The 21003-nt window shown below is 33.9% G+C and overlaps 2 protein-coding genes across 2 annotated transcripts in view; both read right to left on the reverse strand.

Annotated features, from left to right (window-relative positions):
* Nucleotides 1-591: 591 nt before the first annotated feature.
* Nucleotides 592-7194, reverse strand: bbs5 (Bardet-Biedl syndrome 5). The gene is made up of 12 exons (XM_084122529.1): nt 6979-7194; nt 5735-5817; nt 5513-5578; nt 5166-5215; nt 4947-5074; nt 3747-3882; nt 2702-2797; nt 2536-2598; nt 1692-1826; nt 1387-1470; nt 1099-1122; nt 592-1014 (listed from the first exon to the last, which is right to left on the reverse strand). Exons 1-12 carry the CDS (start codon nt 7038-7040, stop codon nt 913-915), a joined length of 1029 nt encoding a protein of 342 aa, XP_083978655.1. The 5' UTR covers nt 7041-7194; the 3' UTR covers nt 592-912.
* Nucleotides 7195-9145: 1951 nt separating this feature from the next.
* The window catches only part of col28a2a (collagen, type XXVIII, alpha 2a), a 39336-nt gene continuing 27478 nt past the window's right edge, over nt 9146-21003 (reverse strand). The window contains exons 20-36 of the mRNA XM_084122527.1: nt 20725-20793; nt 20494-20565; nt 20070-20138; nt 19859-19927; nt 19416-19484; nt 18540-18608; nt 17638-17706; nt 17401-17469; nt 16532-16600; nt 14908-14988; nt 14759-14794; nt 13978-14014; nt 13335-13892; nt 11779-12035; nt 11474-11669; nt 10666-10857; nt 9146-9516 (exon numbers count right to left, since the gene is read on the reverse strand). Of these exons, the coding sequence (XP_083978653.1) occupies nt 9509-9516; nt 10666-10857; nt 11474-11669; nt 11779-12035; nt 13335-13892; nt 13978-14014; nt 14759-14794; nt 14908-14988; nt 16532-16600; nt 17401-17469; nt 17638-17706; nt 18540-18608; nt 19416-19484; nt 19859-19927; nt 20070-20138; nt 20494-20565; nt 20725-20793 (1989 nt within the window). The 3' untranslated portion in view covers nt 9146-9508. The remainder of the gene's footprint in view (nt 9517-10665; nt 10858-11473; nt 11670-11778; nt 12036-13334; nt 13893-13977; nt 14015-14758; nt 14795-14907; nt 14989-16531; nt 16601-17400; nt 17470-17637; nt 17707-18539; nt 18609-19415; nt 19485-19858; nt 19928-20069; nt 20139-20493; nt 20566-20724; nt 20794-21003) is intronic.

Genomic DNA, 21003 nt, shown 5'->3' on the forward strand with positions numbered 1-21003 from the left:
TGTCTAAGAGTTTTAAATAATCATATAGGTGTGTGTCATTACTTTTGTTTTGCATGTGCCGTCATTTGTACGACTCTCAAAAATGAGTTTATAGTTCTGTGACTCATTCATGTTGTACTTTATCCACGTCTGGATTAAATTGAAAAGTACAGCCAAAAATGAAAATTCTGTCATTATTCATGCTGTCTATATGGAGTAGTATTATAAAATGTATGATTTTTTTTGTTCTTTTTGGTGCTTGAAAGACTATAAAGGGTCATCGAAGTAGGAAATAAGTTTCATTTTTACATTTTTGTTTCACAGGAAAAATAACAGCACATAACAGATCAACATGAAGGTGAGTAAATCATGATTTTTGTAAAAAACTAAAACAAAACGTGTTAACATTTTGTTGCCTAAAAAGTCAGCAAACAACAGCTGCTGTGAAGCTAGTAGTAGTTGAAGTAGTTGAGCTCCTTTAACACATTTTGAACCCGACTTTGTCAAACCCGAGCTAAAAACAGAATGTGATGGTTTGATCAAGCCACTGCTATCAAAACCACTTAAACAGGTTTTGGAAAACGGTTTAAACACAAAAAAACTATTTCCGGTCACATTCTCTCATACTTTTATTACAACACAACAGCAAACTTAGCATGTAAAGTTCTTACCATTTCTAATATACAAATATACATACTGTATATAATTTTCTATGCATACATTCATATATTATACAAAAGTAACTTATTTTTTTTCTTAACTTACACTTGGTTGAAATATGATTTGTAAACATATGTAATTATCAGATAGCAAATAAATGCTCTGAAAATAAATGCAAATTTTGCTAATTACAAAATTCTTGATGTTGGATGTAAACAATGTATCAAACTATGCAATGCCAAAATAAATAACTGTACAGAGTGCTTGAGCATTTTAACCCATGACTTCCCAGAGTCCCTGTAGTGTGAATCCATCCTTCAGTTTCTCTATAGCCAGACCCAGCTCTTCAGAAAACACCGGCTCACGATCATGTTGCTTAAGGAGAGGAAAGAAATACGTCATTTAAAAGGATAGATAGACATACAGATGGATAGATAGATGGACAGACAATAGATTTACCTTATTTCCATCTGCAAAATAAGCCTTGAGATGAAAAAGAGATAAAAATCAGTGATTATATATGTAATAAAATCTTAGATAATAGAACATTTCCAATGTCAGAATCATCAGACCTCTGTGTAAACATTGTTGATACCTGGCAACAAAAGTCTGTGTTGGTGGGACATTGTGAGTCGTGGCTTAAGCCGTCAGCTATTTTTAGCATGTGAGACACACACACACACACACACTATGTGGTGAAAGCAGAGCGTCATTATCTCTGAGAGTAGCATATGAGGTAAAACTCACGGTAAAAGCATCAGTGTGCTCATCCGGCTCAATCTCCACGTCATCAGGCGGCTGCTCTACGGTCAGCTCTTCCAGAGGCTGAGGCTGAGAAGAAAACTCATTTATTTGTAAATTATTTATGGGCCATTTGCCTTTGATTTACAGAAAAGTGGAGGCATAGGTAACAGAGATGCACCTCGGCTAATGGTGTTTTAGATACAACGCAAAATGGACAGCACCCGTTAAAAGTATAGACTACCAATACAGTTTCAAAACAACTGTTTTCAATATTTTCACTACACATGAACACAAATATTTGTTACTACCTTTTCTTCCATCTCATATTCCACTCCAAAAATGGGGTTTGCAGAGTACACTTTGTGTAAGGAGTTGATTTCCTTCACTGCATCTTGTAACTTGTCCATTGGATCGATCTTGAAACCCAGCACATATCCTCCTGTCTGAGAGATGAAAGAAAAAGAAAAAAGAAGAAAAAAATAAAATAATAATAATCACAAAATGTTGCCTTCAATTCACACCAGGAAATTAAATCCACATGAACAACAGTTCCAATGTTTGGGGATAGTAAGTGTTTTTGGAAAGAAGTTTCTAGTGCTCACCAAGGATGCATTTTATTTATTACAGTAAAAACAAGCAATATTGTGAAATATTACAATTTAAAAGTTTTTTTATTATAATATATTTTAAAATATTATTTATTCCTGTGATGCAAAGCTGAATCTTCAGCATCATTACTCCAGTCTTCAGTATCACATGATCCTTCAGAAATCATTCTAATATGCTGATTTTCTGCTCTTTTCTTATTATTATCAATGTTGAAAACAGTTGTGCTGCTTAATATTTTTATGGAAAACATGATACATATTTTTCAGGATTATTTGATGAATAGAAAGTTCAAAAGAACAGCATTTATATGAAATAGAAATCTTGTAACATTATAAATATCACTCATCAGTGTAATGCATCCTTGCTAAATAAATGCATTATTTTTTTAATGCAAAATTTTAAACAATAGTGCACAAATACCTTCTTTTATTCTTTACCAAATCAAATAATAATAATGATTTTAAGAATAATTATGCATTAAATAAAATGTTGGTGTCATTATAGGTGTTTTTTCTGGAGATCTGGATCCTGGTCCACACTTACCTGTTGAGAGCTCTCAATCACAAGAGCTAGTCCAAACTTAGAGTCTCTAATCCTTATGGAGCGCTTCAAACAAAGGGATGAGAAAAGAAAGCATGTTTTTTTTATAAATACAACTCATCACTGAGGGCTCATTCTTTGACTTTTTTGAAGCAGAAGAAACACTCACAATTTGCAGATAGGGAATGCTGACATTGAAGCTCTCGTTCATGTTGGCATGCCACACTATCCTCACGTTAGTAATGAAAAACGTTCCAAGATTACCCTGAAACACAAGGCGATGCTTAGTTGCTCTCCTCTCGTGTGAATTACACATCCTTCCCTCGCGAGTCAAAATGACCCGACGCATTAAAATTACACTTCTTCTTCAAAAAAAATAATAATAATTTGGTCCAGAATTCTTATATCATTTCATTCTTATAATATTTTTTCTTTTCTTTTTTAATGCAATTTTTTTGGGAGATTTTTTTGTTATTTATTATTTTATTTACCTCTAAATTACTAAATTTTAACAATAATGAAATTCTAACAATAAAAATAAGCACATTCTACACATTCTTTCACTTAAATACAAAATAACTGCAAATAAAATAAAACATTCAGTTAAAAAAATCATGCATTGGGTGTCTCTGCTGGCCTTTTGAGGAAAGAAAATATTATATAACATGGTATTTCATGACTATTGTTACTAGATGGCCTTAAAGCTCTACATGGAGCAAATGAGCATTTGATCTTTTTTTTGAAAATTGAAAAGAAAAAAAAACATGCCCCATTATATGCTCCCATTTATTTTTAAGGCAATTTCTCGGAGTGTGTTTGTCTGTACATGTGTGTGTGTGTATGCGAGTGTTCTGCATTGGGGATGTTTTATGGTTTCATCCCTTCATCTGTGCGTGTGTGTGTGTGTGTTCTGGGTTGAGCCAGATTTTAAATAAAAAAACATTTTCCCCATTTCCCATTCATTCCTATGGGGGGTCAAACTGACCCATGAGGAAAGGATTTATTACTATTTTTATTACATCCACAAAATCACCTTGAATCCAGTAATTTTTTGTGCATATTCCAATTTCAAGTGTGACAAAACTGACCTCTCCAATGAACACTCAACTTTTAAGAAAAATGAGGAAAGTATAACGGTTAAGGTCACAACAACAGGCTTTAAATTCCTACTAAAACAATAAATAATAATATTGTAAATAATCCACTGTAAATACCTGATCACTAGACAGGTTCCAGACTCCGTTAATCTTGTCATAGACCTGCTCTTGTGGCAGAAGCCTCAGCTGCTTATTCTGAATAAGAGCTCCTCTAAGCTTCAGATCCCGATACATTTTGGAAGTCTCATAAGCTCTGCAAGAAAAAGAAATAATTAGTCTGATAACTATTCTATATACCTTATTGTATCTAATACTTTACATGTCCTAGTAATATTATTTGGGTCAACTAAACAAATAAAAGTAAATTAATAAATGTATTCTATTGACATTCCAATAATTTCAACACGATCATTTTTGTTCCATTTTTTTATTTTAGCTATTTGTCCAATGCTTTATCTTGTGCAAAACTGCATTTCCTTTTATTGACACTTTCCTATAATAATATTTCTTCTATTATTATAAAACGGTGACCATATATATATATATTTGGGCTGTCAAACGATTAATCGTGATTAATCGCATCCAAAATAAAAGTTTGTGTTTACATAATTTATGTCTGTGTACGGAGTATAATTATTTTCTATATATAAATACACACACATGCATATATATATTTAAGAAAATGTGTTATTTATATATAAAATATTTATATATAATATAAATTATATATAATATAAATATATATACACAGTATATACATGCAAATATTTCTTAAATATATACATGCATGTGTGTGTATTTATATGTAGAAAATAATTATACACCGTACACACACATTTATTATGTAAAAACAAACTTTTATTTTGGATGCGATTAATCGCGATTAATCGTTTGACAGCCCTAATATATATATTTATTTATTTTTAAAGTTACTTATTTAGTACATTTATACTAAATCCAATCATTTATCTTTTGTGGTATCTTTTGTGTGCTGTGCTAAATAAATATAGCTTGTCGCACTTTAATCTTACAATACATACTCATGACAACATCTTATTAATTTTTTTAAATGACTAAAACATATTTTGTTCTAACTCCTGTACAAAATACTTTTGAACTGTTTACATAAAAAATCTGGTATTTAATATTATGCAATTCACAGAATAAATTTCCTTGAGTGTTTTTAAAATTAAAATACAGATCTCGCTATGCTGTAGATTTAAAGATTAGTCCATTAATTAACAAAAACAAAGCCAATATGCCAACTCAAAAAAAGAAAAAAAAAGAAAGATGTATGTATATGTATAACACAAGTACCTGTGAACAGCAATGACAGATGTAAACAGTCTCGGACTTCCTGGAACCACGTTCGTGAATATGAACTCAAATCTAGTGTTATTAGATTTGGTTAATATGTAAAGCGCTTCGGTCTGACCTCTCAGTTTCTGGAAAAAAAGGGGGAATTTGACATCATCTATATGGACTATTAAAAAGTGCTTCTGATGTGAAGGAACATGAAGGAAGACGACGACTCACTGAATTTGCTGTCCTCGTGGTGATATTAATAATACAGTTGTATCCCACAGCTGTTAATAAACACAAAAGACAGAATGTGTCAGATAATGATTGACGGTCCTGCCATCAACTGATAGTAAACATCCCTCTGATGCACAAATGATTAAATCCCAAATTTATTTTTTACTTAAAAACAAGAAAACAATCATTCAAAATGATGTTTTTGAGAGGGCTACATCTGTCCCGTTCAATAAAAGATGGATTTTAGATCTTTTCATTGTAATAATTAGCCATAATTATATTCTGTTCAATAGAGGGCGACAAAGGCTCAACAGAGATTATTATTTAATATTACTCAATATACTTACATAAGTTGACTCTTGGCAGTGCCAATGAATGCCAGATTATCCTCAAATTGGTCACCAGGAGTCTTCCTATATGAAGACAAAACAAGACGTGACATTACAATAACCAAAACAATATACAATATAAACAAGACATTTAATGATATTTTTACATGACAGTAATCTAATAAAAAAACAACAAAGGTAACCGCAAGTTATTAGGATGAAATGGCCACATTTAATCACCTCTATCGCCATTATTTCCCTTTGTGTCCTCGATGGAATCCAGGCAGTCGATGAGCGCTTCACCCGGCCTGGTTTTCATCTGCCTTAAAAGAAACATAAAATCACTTGCTGTCGTCTGAGAGGAAAATAAAACACTAACCTAACCTAAGTTTAGTCCCAGACTAAACTGCATGTTTGAGCTGTTTTAACTGAAAGCAACTTACACTGACATATCTTAAAATCTGCCATTGTTTTGTCACAAGATTCACACCAGTAAATGGGACGTTCATAAAAGCTACTTAAATGTCCTAATTAAACTAAGGCCTAATCCTTGCTTAATCTAAACCCTGTCTGTGAAACCAGGCCTAATTGGGTTATTTTACAGTAAGTACAGATAGAGATACACTATCATGATTTTATAAAGACTGATCATTGAAAAGTGGATGCTTGTATAAAGTATAAAATATTTTTTTTCTAAGAAGCGCCTCTGCACCATATTTTGCACATGTAATGAAAATAAAGTGTAAAACAGTATCAAATTAAAATGTAAAAAAGTGTGACAATCCTGAAGGCATGATTACATGCCATATATGTATTATATATTTTTATATGCATTTTTATATGTTATAATCGTACATAATAGTATTATTTTAGTATTTATACTATAATAATTGTTATTAATATTTTGAATTAGCCTTTTTTTATTAGTTATTTTTTAGTTACTTTGTTTGTTTGTGTGCTTTTGCCATTTTTTTGTTTTGTTTTTAATATTACTATTTAGGATTAATTTATTTTAGTTATTTATTTCCAGATTCCCGAATTATTTCTGTATTTCCCATTTTAGTGTTTCAACTTGAATTTATTTCAGTTAGTTGCCAAGACACAATTTCTAATTTTCGTTTAGTTTGTTTTTCATCTAATAATCATAAACATTATTTAAATTATGTTTTTAATAGTTTTAGTGAACATTTACAATAACAACCCTGGTGATAGTTTAACTATAAACACCTTATTGATCTGAATGTTTAAAAAAAAATTAAAGACACTTTATCACTTTTAAATTCACTGACTGACTCAAATGCATGAATGATTAATGTAAACAAACATGAACGTCTCATGAATGCATCATAATTATGGAAACACTTGTACGGTTAATTTACATCCATCCTGCTAGTTCACTGTTAATGTATCTGATTTAATCGGATTTAATCAATTCATGTCATTAGCTTCACAGCTAACGTTAGTAGATTAGCGCGAGGACTTACTGCGGAGTGATGTCAAATCTCACGTCTCTGTCCTCCCAGAGTGCGTCTAACACTGACGCCATGATCAGTCAGCGTGTTTACAAGCGAATTAAACCAAAGTAAATATGTTTTTCCTCTGATAAGAACCGAAACCCTCTCACTCGCTCTGTAAGAGGATTTAGCACAGAGCAGAGCGTCTTCACGTCACCACGGTAACATCAGTGAGTACGGCGGGCCGCGAGGGACAAACTTCGAAGATCTCAAAGTCAGTTTTAAAGGGCTTCGGAGTCCAAACGAACTCACTCAAATATGAGAACACATCACAAAACCATTCCTTTATTACTATATATGAATACTTTTATATGCTTATACATATTATAGTATATACTAGCTATATTAAGCTGTCAGGATTCATATGTTTAAATCAGCTATCTACATTAGGCTAGAGATTATTATATGATCGATAATAAATTAAATTATAGTTACTTGTGAATTATTTTGGTTACAGATGTTCAGTAACAAGCACAAAGTTAGACATCATTATTAAACAAACATTTTATTCAAGAATTCCACAAAAGAATACCTTAAAATATATAATTTGCATAAAACAGTCAAAATGTCCACATATTTCAGACAACAATTAGAACAGAGTTGGTTCATAAAAAAAAAAAATGACAAAAATTATTTTGAATACAAAATTCAGGATTGCAAAACTAATTTGTCTGAATAACACTATAAAGCCACTGTGACACATGAAAAATAATATATACAAAATGTTTTCGGTTTTGAAAATCGTAATTGCATTTACATTATTACAACTTAGTGACTTGACTGCTTGATATTCTTTTACTCCCTACAAAATGACAATATCCCTTTAAAACCCTCAAGACATCATTTATGATGTTTCTGCAACCTGCTAAATCTGCTAAAAACCTGCCTGTGTCTTTACTCAAGTCACACATTGTATATCATTTTTAAATAAAACAAAACATATATACACAATCAATTCCCAGTGAAGGTTGTAAATAATATTTCTGCATGTCACAACTGTCACATGTAGAGCAGTGCACAGATTCTCAGTGGATACCAAGACAAATAAGAAATGTTGTGCTTATAAATGAATATGGAAGCTTCACACTAACACCCGTGTTTCACTTTAGGCACATGTAAGACTTTTGTTCATCTTCAGAACACAAATTAAGAGCTTTTTGATTAAATCAAAATCAGTTTCTGCCCTTCCATTGACAGCTACACAACTACCACTTTGACGCTTCAGAAAGTTCACAGAGAGATCGTAAAACTAATCCATATAAGTTGACCGGTTTAGTCAAAATTTTCTGAAGAGACACGATCACTTTATATGATGAACAGATTTAATTTAGGCTTTAGCGAACATAAACAGAAGCTCAAGCGTACATGCAAACGTCATTGGTTCTTGCTGAAGCTCAAACGTGATGCGTAACACGAGAATGAACCTCATTGGTTCCTGCAAGTCAACTGAACATGCTTGAGCTTCCGTTTACAACTGAAGTGTGAGTTGATGAATGTTTATAAATGAATAAATTAAATCTGTTCATCATAAAGCGATCGAGTCTCGTCAGATATATGGACTTAATGCTCAATTCATATGGATTAGTTTTACGATCTCTTTATGAACTTTTTGAAGCGTGTTGGTTGATGGCTGTCAATGGAGGGACAGAAAGCTCTCAGATTTCATCAGAAATATCTTCATTTGTGTTTTGAAGATGAACGAAAGTCTTACGGGTCTGGAACGACATAAGGGAGAGTAATTAAAGACAGAATTTTAATTAGTTGGTTGAAATAACCCGGAATAATAAACGAAATTTTCCGGCAATCCATGCTTTCACTGTTATACGGTAGGGGGCGCTATTGCGCATGTTTTGAAAGAGTACAGAATCTCGGGATCCAAAAACAAACGAAGAAGAAGCAGAAACAGTCGAGCCACATCAAACATTGATCATCAAACATTCAACAGCACATAAATCAAAACTGCCTAATGTTACTGAATGAAATGTCGACCCAGGAAGAGGTACAGGACTGTGATGCTTTGGGAGTGTCGATGGACTCGATCTATGTTTTGAATATCGTTATGAATCCGATCCAGAAGTAGTCTTTAACAAAAATGCGATTTTCTCAGCTTTTACTTCAAATTTTTTATTTATTTTTTGGTGAAACTTACTCATTATTCAAGTGTTGATAAAAAAGAATGGATAAAGCTAGAATAAAATGTTTTTTTTTTTTGTTTGTTTGTTTGTTTTCAAAGCAGAGGCTCATTCTTTTAATATAACGTTATTGTAGGTTCAGATATTCTTACGACAAAATATTCTAGAGGTCATGAAAGTTTTTTTGAAAAATGATCAAAGATGCTGGTGTTGGCTAGCAACTTTTTACAAATAAAAATCACTGGTTTTTATGATGAAGTGGGCATCTGTCATTGAGGTACATCATCATCACCATCATCATCATCACCAGCATAAAGTTCATCTATTGAGGTTGAGTGTAGGATGACCGATGTAGATCTCCATCCAGTTTAGCCAGCTATAAAAACAAAAGCAGAAAAAGTCAGTAAAAGATGCCAGAAAGATGTAAAGCTTTGCACATTTTAAAGGAAAGGTTTTCGACAGTATTTGTTATAATGTTCTCAAGTATTGCGTCTGTAATGCATAGTCATAGTAATGCAAAAAAGTTTATCTAGACAACTTTCTTTTAGACAGCTTTATTGTTCAAATCCTTTTGTTTTTACTAAATAATTCACAGTGCTTTAGCAAAAAAAAATTACACATTTCTGCTTTTAAACCTTCCGAAACAGAATCAGTTCAGTTCCATATATGAGTTCATGTAACTGTGGTTTAGGTATAATTTATTTTGTATAAAAATTATATTAAATTTACATTAAAAACATAATTGGCATTATGCCACAAATTATGTTATTTTAGTATGTTTTTACATAATATTATAATATTTATAAATATTTTGAATTTCAGTTTTCATTTTTGATTAAGTTTTAGTAATTTTGTTATGTGATTGTGTAATTCTTTTATTAGTTTTTATTTTTAAAATATACAGTATAAAACTTACTTTTTCAGTTTTAGTAAAATTAGTATTTCAAACTTATTTCAGTTAGTTGCTAAAGCAACAGCTCTAATTTTTAAGTTCACATTTTTTCATCTAACAATCATATTTGATATTATTTCAGCTTTATTTCAATTACAGACAATAATTTCAATTTAGTTTTAGTTAACAATAGCAACACTGGCCGGAATGAGAAGTTTTTAAGGCTTAATTTCAATAAATGTAACAATAATAATTGTAATAATTGCAATAATAATCACAACGCTGCTTTTGACTGAGCTTAACTTGCATTAAACCTAGAACATTCCCTAAAGATTTCTTTTAACTAGGAGAATTCAGACTTATGTCTTTCGTTTATTATTATATTGGTGCATGTGCATGAAAATAGTTAAATATCTAAAAATAGAAAACCTTGATTATTTTATCTAGATTTTTTGCTGTATTTGAATTCTTGCATTACATTTTATGTTTTTTATTTATATTTTTCAATATAAATGGTAATAATAAAAACATTTAATATAATTTTTATTCATTATTATTTGACAATATTTATTGACGCCAATATTTGTGTTTTATAACAGCAGCAGAATTCCTGTCTGCAGGAGTGAATAATACCTGTGCTGGCGAGGACACACGTCTTCTTGCATTCCTCTTCTGTCTGGAAACGGTTGTCGTTGCCCTGACAGCCTCCATACCAGAACTGAGCACACGCGTTTGCCTGTTTGTCGTAGTACCAGCGAATGATGTAGTCTCTACAGGAACCCTGACTGATACTGAGCAGACACCGAGGATCCAGGGGAGCTGATTCTGACAAACCGCAGAAGAAGAGAAAGTAAGATCAGTTCACTATTATGCTTTTTTACACTTTCAACTGTCTTTAGCGTGTAATGTTGCTGTTTGAGCATGAAAAAGCTCTCAAAGTCACTCCAGCGTGAGTTATTCTCTATATCAGTGTCAGTTTCTGAACTCCCTGAAACTCCTCCATTGTAGTCTTGAGTTTTCTCCCGGGTACGAACATCACAATATTCCTCATTTAAATAATTCATCCTACAAATAGAAGGCATATGCAAAAAAGGGGCGAGGCTTGGTTGAGTTAGTTAGTAGTGTGTTGAAACTCATGGTTAAGGGGGCGTGACATTTGCTAAACACGCTCAAAGCGGTTGACCAATCACAGCACACCGGTTCATCCAACCAATCAGAGCACATTGTGCTTTTTAGAGGGAGGGGCTTCATAGAGAAAGGAACTAAACCAGAGTGTTACTGACAGACTGGACGAGAGGTGCTGCAATAATATAAAATGTGTGAAAAATAAGACCCCAAAAACAAATCAAGACTTTATAGAAGGGCATAATGGGAGTAAATGACCAAATTTTCCATTTAGCTGGAGAATGTTGGTGTGTAGTGCATTGTGTTTCCTTAGTACCTTTTATCACTACAGGACGAGGCTTTGCGTTCACATTCACCGAGGTAGAATGTGTCGACACTGATGAAGATACTGATACCGATGATGACGAAGAGGTTCCTTGCTGTACAGGTTGGACGGTCTTACTGACAACAGCAATGGTGCCTCCACTTTGAGTTCGTGTCTTTGTGTCATGATCCTCATAGTCATTCTCCCTCTGCACAGCACAACACAACACACACTCAGACAGCGCCCTGCTTCAAATCACTTTGCATGTGTTTACAGTATAAATGAAATTCACAGTAAGTTAGTTTATGTGAGTTGACCTGTGGTTTGAGAGGGCCGGGGTTGATGGGAAGAGGTATGCTGTGTCCTCTGCCTCTGGTGTGACCCGTCACCGGCGATCTGTCCAGTGACTCCTGAAATCTGTTCCCATAAACAATGTTCCCGTTTGAATAAAGGTCTTTTTGGCCATTGTTGTAGACATAGCCGTTGTTTCCGTTCAAGCCGTTGGTAATCTTGTTGAAGAAGAGGGCCCCGTTCTCATCCTCACAGAACTGGCTAACCAGCTTAGACTCCAGAGCTGCGTAAAGACACGAACACAGAGCAAGATGCGGTTCGTTTGAGCTTGAAACTGTTGAAATGACGACCTTTAGTTTTGCATTTAGGACTCTTCATGATGACTTGCTGATACAAAATGAAGCAACATCATGAATATTGCGATCTTAAACGCGTATCATTAAACTAAACATGAGTTAAGACTTGTTTATGGATGTTTAAATAGTGTCTCTGATTTAAAAATCTGGAGAAATTGGTAAGATTCATTCACTTTAGGGAATCAGTTCAAAATTTCCATTTCAATGAATCGATTCAGAGCTTTACAACTGTTTGCACTACTCAAAAGCCACTCAGAACTCAGAACGCCACTTATGTTTTTCATTTATTCATTTTTATATGTAGGTGTATAGTATTACTCTATTGCTGAATTGGTGCATGTGCATAAAAATAGTTAAATATATAAAATTAGAAAACATGCTTTGATTATTTTAACTAGATTTTTGCTGTATTTTAATTCTTGCATTACACATTTTCAGTATAATTGGTGACAATGGCTGTTATAAAAACATATATTTAATAAAATTTTATCATTTATTATTTTGTTTTATAAAATATAATTGACAATATTCAACATCGTCAATGTTTTATAAAAAAAAATCTTTAATATTATATTTAATACAATTTTATATTTTAAAATGTAATTTCTATTATATTTTCAGCCTATTGTCAATATTTATGTTTTATAACAATCATTGTATAAAAATGTTTATTTCATATTTCATTATCGCATTATAATTCAACCGATTGACAAGATTCAGTATTGCCATCATTTGTTTTATAACAAGAAATATATAAAAATTATATTTTATATTATATTTAATACAATTTTATTATTTGTTATTTTATATTTTAAATAATTATCATATTTTTCAGCCTATTGACTAGGCCTATTATATATGCAAAATGTATGTTTTATAACAATCATTCATTGTATACAAAATATATTTATTTGTTTTATTATTACATTTAATACAATTTATTGTTTATTATTTTATATTATTAAATATATATATTTTAGTTAACACCCAGGCCAATATGCATGCAGTTAAAAATACATAATCATTTCTCTGTGCATATAGGCTACTTATCTTTTATAACAATCATTGTATACAAAATATATGTATTTGTGTTATTACATTTAATACAATTTATTGTTTATTATTATATATTATAAAATAGGATTTTTTAGTTATATAACCCAAGCCAATATGTAGTTAAAAATACATTTCTCTGTGCATATAGGCTATATTTCTTCCATGCTCACCTGGCAGCGTGTTATAGTCATCAATGAGGAACATGTGTTCACTGTCAGGGTCAGAGGCAATGAGGTTGAGCTCCCTCAGGAACTCTGCTTGTGTGGGGTCAGAGGTGTTCACGATACCCAGCGCATACATCTCAATATTCGCCACTTGAGCCTCACGTACTGCAATATCCAGCTTAACGGATTCCCTTTTATCCGTTTGTCCATCCGTAATGACGATGGCTACTTTCCTGACACCGTTCCTGGCGCTGTAAAAGGCCTCCTGTGTGGCTTTGCGGATGGCAGTGCCAGTATAGGTGCCCTCTCCCATGTAAGGCATGTTCCTGATCGCCTTCTTGACGTCCTGCTTTGTCATATACCTGGCCAGGTTAAACTCCAGATGGACTTCCAAACTGTAAATAATGAGACCAATTCTCGTGGCATTACGGCCCACTGTGACACGGTCCACCAAGGCTGTGACAAAGTCCTTGATGATCTCAAAGTTTTCCGGGCCCACGCTCTCAGAGCTGTCAATCACAAACACCAGCTCCATGGGCCTTTCCTTGCACTTGATACCACATCCTAGAAATATACAGTCATATCATGACGCACCTGTTATTTCATTATCAAATCATTTGATTTGCCATTTTTAAAACCTAAGACTCACCACAAATCTCCTTGATCAGCTTGATTATGTCTTCTCTCTGAAAAATCATTAAAAAGTTTGACTGAGTTTGCTAATATTTACAATGCATATGGTTGCATTGTCTTCCAAACATTAACTCAAGCTTTGTCTTCCCTCTAAAAAAACATTGAAAATGACTGAATTTACTAATATTTAGAGTGCATATGGTTGCAGTTTTTCTAATACTGTATTACCTATTTAACAAGCTTGATTATGTCTTCTCTGAAGAATCATTATTAAAAATGATTAACTTTTCTAATATTTACAATGCATATTGTTGCATAGTTTTCCCTAAAATTAACTTGTTAATCAGCTGGATTATGCCTTCTCTATGAAAAAATAATTAAAAAATTACTGGATCTGCTAATATTTACAATGCATATGGTTGCATAGTTTTCCAAATATTAACTCAAGCTTGATTATGTCTTCCCTCTAAAAAACGTAATTTACTTATATATTATAATATTATAGTTACTTATATTTACAATGCATATGTTGCATAGTTCCAGTTAATCGGCTGGATTGTCTTTCCTCTGAAAAGCATTGAAAATGATTGAATTTGCTAATAATTACAAAGCAAATTGTTGCAGTTTTCCTCAAATTAACACTTTAATAAGCATGATTATGCCTTCTCTCTGAAAAATCATTAAAAATGACTGAATTTGCTAATATTTACAATGCATATGGTATCATTGCATTCCTAAATTTAACATCTACTAAAATTAATCTACAATTGAAAAGATGTGAATGTATTTGATCTTACCGTGAGTCCTTGTTCGCCCTTTAATCCTGGTCTTCCCTAATGGAGGAGATTTAAACACTCATTAAACACACTAATGTACAGTGTGATTTAGTGTTTACACTGTCTGCTCTTTGCACAAACGATGGTTTATAGTGACTAAATGAACTCACAGCTAGTCCTGGAGTCCCTGGATCACCAAAGTCACCTTTGGTTCCTTTAAAGCCCCTTTCCCCAGGAAAACCACGATCACCCTGCAGGACAGAGAGACATACAGATGAATGGGGTCATATCATTGATATCAGTGATTTTAAAATCATTGAATTTTTATACCTGAGGTACACTTAAAATAGACTATTTTTCATCAAAAAATCTTTCTGTCCCTTTTTTCATTTAGACCTGAACTAAGCCGGTTGCTTTTATACGGCTGTGCCTTTAAAGCCCTATTCGCACGGGATAAGTATTACCTGGTGACCTCTATTCATTTGTAATAATTGCGGAGGTTGTCTGTGATCTTAATCCTGTGCGAATCGGTCATGTCTGTGATTTGCAAAGTAAAAATTCCCCTGCAAATGACCTACCATATTTCGCCGAACACTGAGGTCACGTGATAATATTAGTCCTGTGCGAATCGGCATCTCTATGATTTGACAGAGTCGTTTAGAATTTTTTCAAGGTTTTTGTTTCCTGTGCGCTTTTTTATCCATCTTTCGCAAAGAATTGAGTTTGAGTGTTTTGATAGTATTTTGGGTGCTGGGTCATATCGCTATACACCATACAACTATACAATTTGCAGAAAGAGAAAGCTGAAAACCATGATTAGATGGAGATGAATGACATGTATAGCAGCATGCGGTAAGGAACATTCTTCTGTTTATGATATATCATACAGCTAGACCTATAATAACGACAAGACATTTCCAAGCAATCTATTGACATCATATCCGGGAGATAAGTCAGTAAATTCGAGTAAAGTCACAGGCTTCGCTTATCCCGTGCGAATGCGCCACACGAAATTCAGATGTGGGTGGGTAATTTCTAAATCACACGAGGTCCCCAGATAATACTAATCCCGTGCGAATAGTGTGTTCACACTTGGCATGCTTGGTTGGATTAAAACGAACACTAGTGCGATTGCTCTGTTAGTGCGATTGTTCATTTGAATAAGTGTGAACGCTGCCATCTGAACCCTGGTGCGCACCAAACAAGCGGACCGAGACCCCTGAAAAGATGGGTCTCGCTCCGCTTCCAAACGAACTCTGGTACAGTTCAACTGAAATATGAACGCAACATGAGGCAAAGACCAAAAACAGGACATGATGTCACAAGATGTGACCCTAAAAAGGGCAGAATGCTGTTTCTTCCTCTTCACAGTCGTGATGTTGCCCATCACAGGCATCAGAACCGCGTCTCCTCACAGCAGATCTTTGTTTGTGTGTGTGACGGAGGGATTCCTGATGCTGTTTTGACTCCTTTACACATTTTATAAGCTCTTCACGAGTCCTCAGCTGGTCAAAATACCATCATATGTCGGCTACACACATGCAACGAGCGCATTTATCCCAGAACACAGCATAGTTTTGGATGTTCGGTAAGTTCTGTCGCGAGATATATGTAATAAAAGCCGACCAATCAGGTTATGAACACATCCCTATGCCTTTAGTTCCGGTGTTAAAATGCCAATGTGAACGCTAAGTGGACCAGGACTAAATGAAACCAAGTGAACTGAACTACAAGTGTGAACACACACTAATGTAACATCTTTATAACTCCCCCGTCTTCTTTAGTTAGTCTCACCTTGGAGCCTGGAAGTCCTTCTCCTGATGGGCCCCTCGGCCCTGTCACTCCAGGACCCCCATGATCACCCTGATGGATTCAACAAACTATTGAATTTTTTAAACCAGGTTATCATGACTTGGACACAATGCTATTACATTCCAGTAGAGGTGGGCAATATTGCATATTCATGATTTTGCTGCTGATTTAAAATGACATCATGACAATTATATCTTTTTTTTATTTAGTTTAAAAAGTGTCTTGATTTTTATTTAAAGTACACTACCAGTCAAAATTAGGGATGATTGAGATTTGTTATGTTTTTGTCTCTTATGCTCATCAAGGCTGTATTTATGTGATCAAAATACCGTACAACAGTAATATTGTGGAATATTATTGTATATTTATAAGAATAAATATATACATATTTATTCCTGAGATGGTTAAGCTGAATTTTCAGCATCATTACTCCAGTCTTCAGTGTCATTATTATTTTTAATAATGGTTCTTATTATTAGCAATGTTGAAAATGCTGCTTCTATCCTCTGATAAATTGAATGGTTTCAACATTGATTTCTGAAGATCATGTGACACTGAAGACTGGAGTAATGATGCTGAAAATTCAGCTTTGATCACAGGAATAAATTACTTTTTTTTTTTTTTAAAAAAAAGAAATCAGTTATTTTAAATTGCAGTAATATTTCACAATTTTACTGTATTTTTTTAACAAATAAATGCAGCCTTGCTGAGTATAAAAACTTCTAAAACATTAGAAAATCTTGATTATTACAAACTTTTGACTGGTAATGTATATTTTGAATTGTTAGGTTGAAAACGACTGCTGAAAAATATCAATGTATAATTATTTTAGCTGTATTAAATTAACCTACTTTGGGTCCCTGAATACCTTCCCCTGGGGGTCCTTGTGGCCCTGGAGGACCTGGTCTTCCCATGTTGCCCTGAAACAGCAATAAAGCAGGATCAATAAGGGCAGAACAGACAGCTTGTCTTCCTCAATCTCCACAGCAACACAGACAGACTCCCAATGCATGCTTGTTCAGGCCGTGCAGCATCACAGTTTCATTACTGTAGTCAGAGAGATTTATGGGAATGAATATCAATCTTACCGGCTGTCCCTGCAGTCCTTCACCAGGTGGTCCTGGCAAACCAGGCAAACCCCTGAACCCAACATCTCCCTGAAGAGAAAGTCAAGTTTCACCAAAACCACCTTTTAAATTCATTCCTACTATGCAGCACATTTTCATGTTCCCATCTTAATATATTGAACTCAATATTTCTGTATTAATTGCCACACAATCATGAGTTTGCTTTCTTTTATCACAATAACACAATCAAGTCAAGTGTGAATTTTAAATAATTTAACTACTTTTTATAAGTCAGACATGGCAAAAAAAAAAATCCCATTAACATCTACTCTACTCAAACCAATGATAAACTAGCAAAATGTAAATATTGGCCATTTTTTTTGTATTATTGCAAGTGCTTCCTAATTTTTGTCCTTCCTTTAATATGAATATTTTTTAAACAATTTTTTTTTTTAGGAATATTGATTTAATTTATAATCGTTTTTTACTGGGCGTTTTCTGTCTTTAGTATCACATTACATCCTGATAGTCTTTTGTCAAATCCATAACTAGCAAATGCCACTTCTTTCATGACATCATCCTCCAGGAAGTGACATCATTAAGTGAAATCAACAAAACCAAATGTCAGTAATTATTATCAATGGGTTTGATGTGATGTGTTGGGCTATAAACTCTAAAACATCCCATCATGCTCGATACATTTATAGAAATGTCAGTTTTGATAATATCAGCATTTCAAAGGATGGTTAAAAAAATACCAAAATTAATCCCTCACTGACAAATTACTAACTTTAGCTTCTTCTTTCCATTCTTGTCATTGTGTAATTAATAAAGTTTAAGTGTCCGAACACACTTGAAGTCAGAAATGACCCTCATACGTCATCATTAACACATGTTGTGCCAGGTTCAAGTGGTAACTTCACCTTTGGTCCAGGAACACCGATGCCCTCGGGGCCGGGCTCACCTGATGGGCCTGGAAAACCAGGCAGACCCTGTGGAAGGTAAACACACATGCTCATATACCTAGCAACAAACCTTTGTAAGGGAACTATGAAAAAAATGACTTATGAAATATGTCTTTTGAGTGATGTATAAGCATTAGATCACAAGATCTCGCGATATTAGAACGTGGCGATATTTCTCGTCGAGGTGAAATCTGTCACGCGATATCAGTAATGAAGTAGTTGAGTTTGTGGCAAAACCTTTTACAGTGCTTGCTTGTTTGACCAATATTAAACAAGGATTTGATCATGCTGTGAAGTGTAACAACAACAATCACCAGGTCATTGCAGGCAATTGTTATGCTACGTAATGTACAGAAGTTGATTATTGTCTAGGATATTACATTACAGTATGTATTTTAACAGTGTTCAATAAAACCATATACTTGCTTTTGATACTTTATTTGAACCAATTATTATTGCCTCATTGTTATTATATATGTATTTTAAATATATTTTAAGGCTATTGTTTACTATTTTTATTGCCACAAAAATATAATCCGATTACTCAATCCAAATAATCGACAGAATACTTGATTGCCAAAATAATCGTTAGTGACAGCCCTAGATAAGTTAAAACATTTCAATAAAACATTTCAAAATGCACCTGCTTTGTTTTGTATTTTGTGACTTTCAGTCACATATTTTGTCATTGAAGATTACTTAAAAATAGTGTTAAAATATTGTCTTCTCGTGAACTCAATATCGTGTTTAGTCTCGTCTCGTGAGCTGTGTGTATCGTCACACCCCTAATGAGCATGCAGTGATGCTTTAAATAAGCATGTAAACATTGCTTACCACTGGACCAGGGAATCCTTCACCTTTAGGCCCAAGTGGTCCGGGAGGGCCTGGGTTACCTCGATCACCCTAAATGTGATAAGGAGGATATATATATAAATTAATATGTATTTATCTATAAGAAGACTCTTATGTTCACCAAGGCTGCATTTATTTGATCAAAAATACAGTAAAAATACAGTAATGTGAAATATTATTACAATTTAAATTGATTAAAACTGAGCAGCAAATCAGTCTATTAGAATGATTTCTGAAGGATCATGCTGAAAATTCAGCTTTGCATCACAGGAATAAATTACATTTTAAAATATTTTCAAAAAAGGTGTATATTTCACAATATTACTGTTTTTACTGTATTTTTGGTCAAATAAATGCATTATTCCAAACTTTTCTCATTCCTTTTGCTCATTTTCTTCACTGTTCTACAGATTAAAAAGTCGCACCTTTGGACCAGGCAAGCCGTAACCAGTCTCTCCAATCGGTCCGGGAGGACCCGTGGGACCCACATCACCCTGAAGGCACAAGGAGATGAGGTCATTACTTAACTCTCTTTTATTGCTAAGTTGGCAATGATGAATGTGAAATAGAAACGTTCTGATTCATTGTGCTGGCAGTGGGCCTGTAAGGAGGGGCTCAGTTGTAGTAGCTTGTTACCTTTGATCCTGCAATAGATCGTCCAGGAAATCCCGGCATGCCCAGTCTTCCTGGTGTGCCTGGCTCTCCCTGAAAAGCAGTATAATGTTTCTATGATGTAACTGCATTACCTCTAAAACTGTGAAAAACCACAAGTATTGTATTGCACATTGTATTTGTAAGCTTGGAGCTAAAAAAAATCATGCAGTTTTCCTCACATATCATATTCATATTTAGTTCCTTTAGTTATTCCCTATAGAGCACAACAATAAGGTTTTGGAAATAGAAGCCTCCCTACACTATTGAATTTGCAAAAAAAAAACTAAAAAAAAACTTTTACATATTTTACAATAAACGTATACTTCCGTTCAAAAGAAACTACTTCCAGAACCAAAGTTGCACTCTATTTTTTTTTGGTTTTTTTTGTTGTTGTTGATTTTCTCACCTTTGCTCCTGAGGGGCCACTTATGCCAGGAGAACCTGGCAACCCTCGAATGCCACGTTGGCCCTGATCTCCCTATTAAGATTACAACATAGAACATCAATCAACTCATACTGTAGGTTATAATGACATATGATACTTTTTTGACATCCACCAGATGACAATCACAAGACACTCATATAGAAAGAAACTCTGACACATATTGAATATTAAAAACATTAATAAATAAAGTACCTTCTCTCCTTGAGTGCCAATTCCAGGAGCCCCTTCAGGTCCCCTCAAACCTGATGCCCCAGGCTCACCCTGATTCAAGTGAAACACAATGGAAGGAATATAGATCCAGATTTACTAAACAGGGCAAATTAGCATGAGAGAGCAATTCCCAAAAAGCGTTGATGGGAGTGGAAAGTTCTGCACGTGATCTACTGACAAATTAAAGAACGCAGACTCAGCCGGATCATTCCCATAATGACCATCGCAATCTACCAAGAGCTGAGCAAATTAGCATCTGGT

This window comes from Abramis brama (genome assembly GCF_963993115.1).
Source record: "Abramis brama genome assembly, chromosome: 8".
Classification (NCBI taxonomy): domain Eukaryota; kingdom Metazoa; phylum Chordata; class Actinopteri; order Cypriniformes; family Leuciscidae; genus Abramis; species Abramis brama.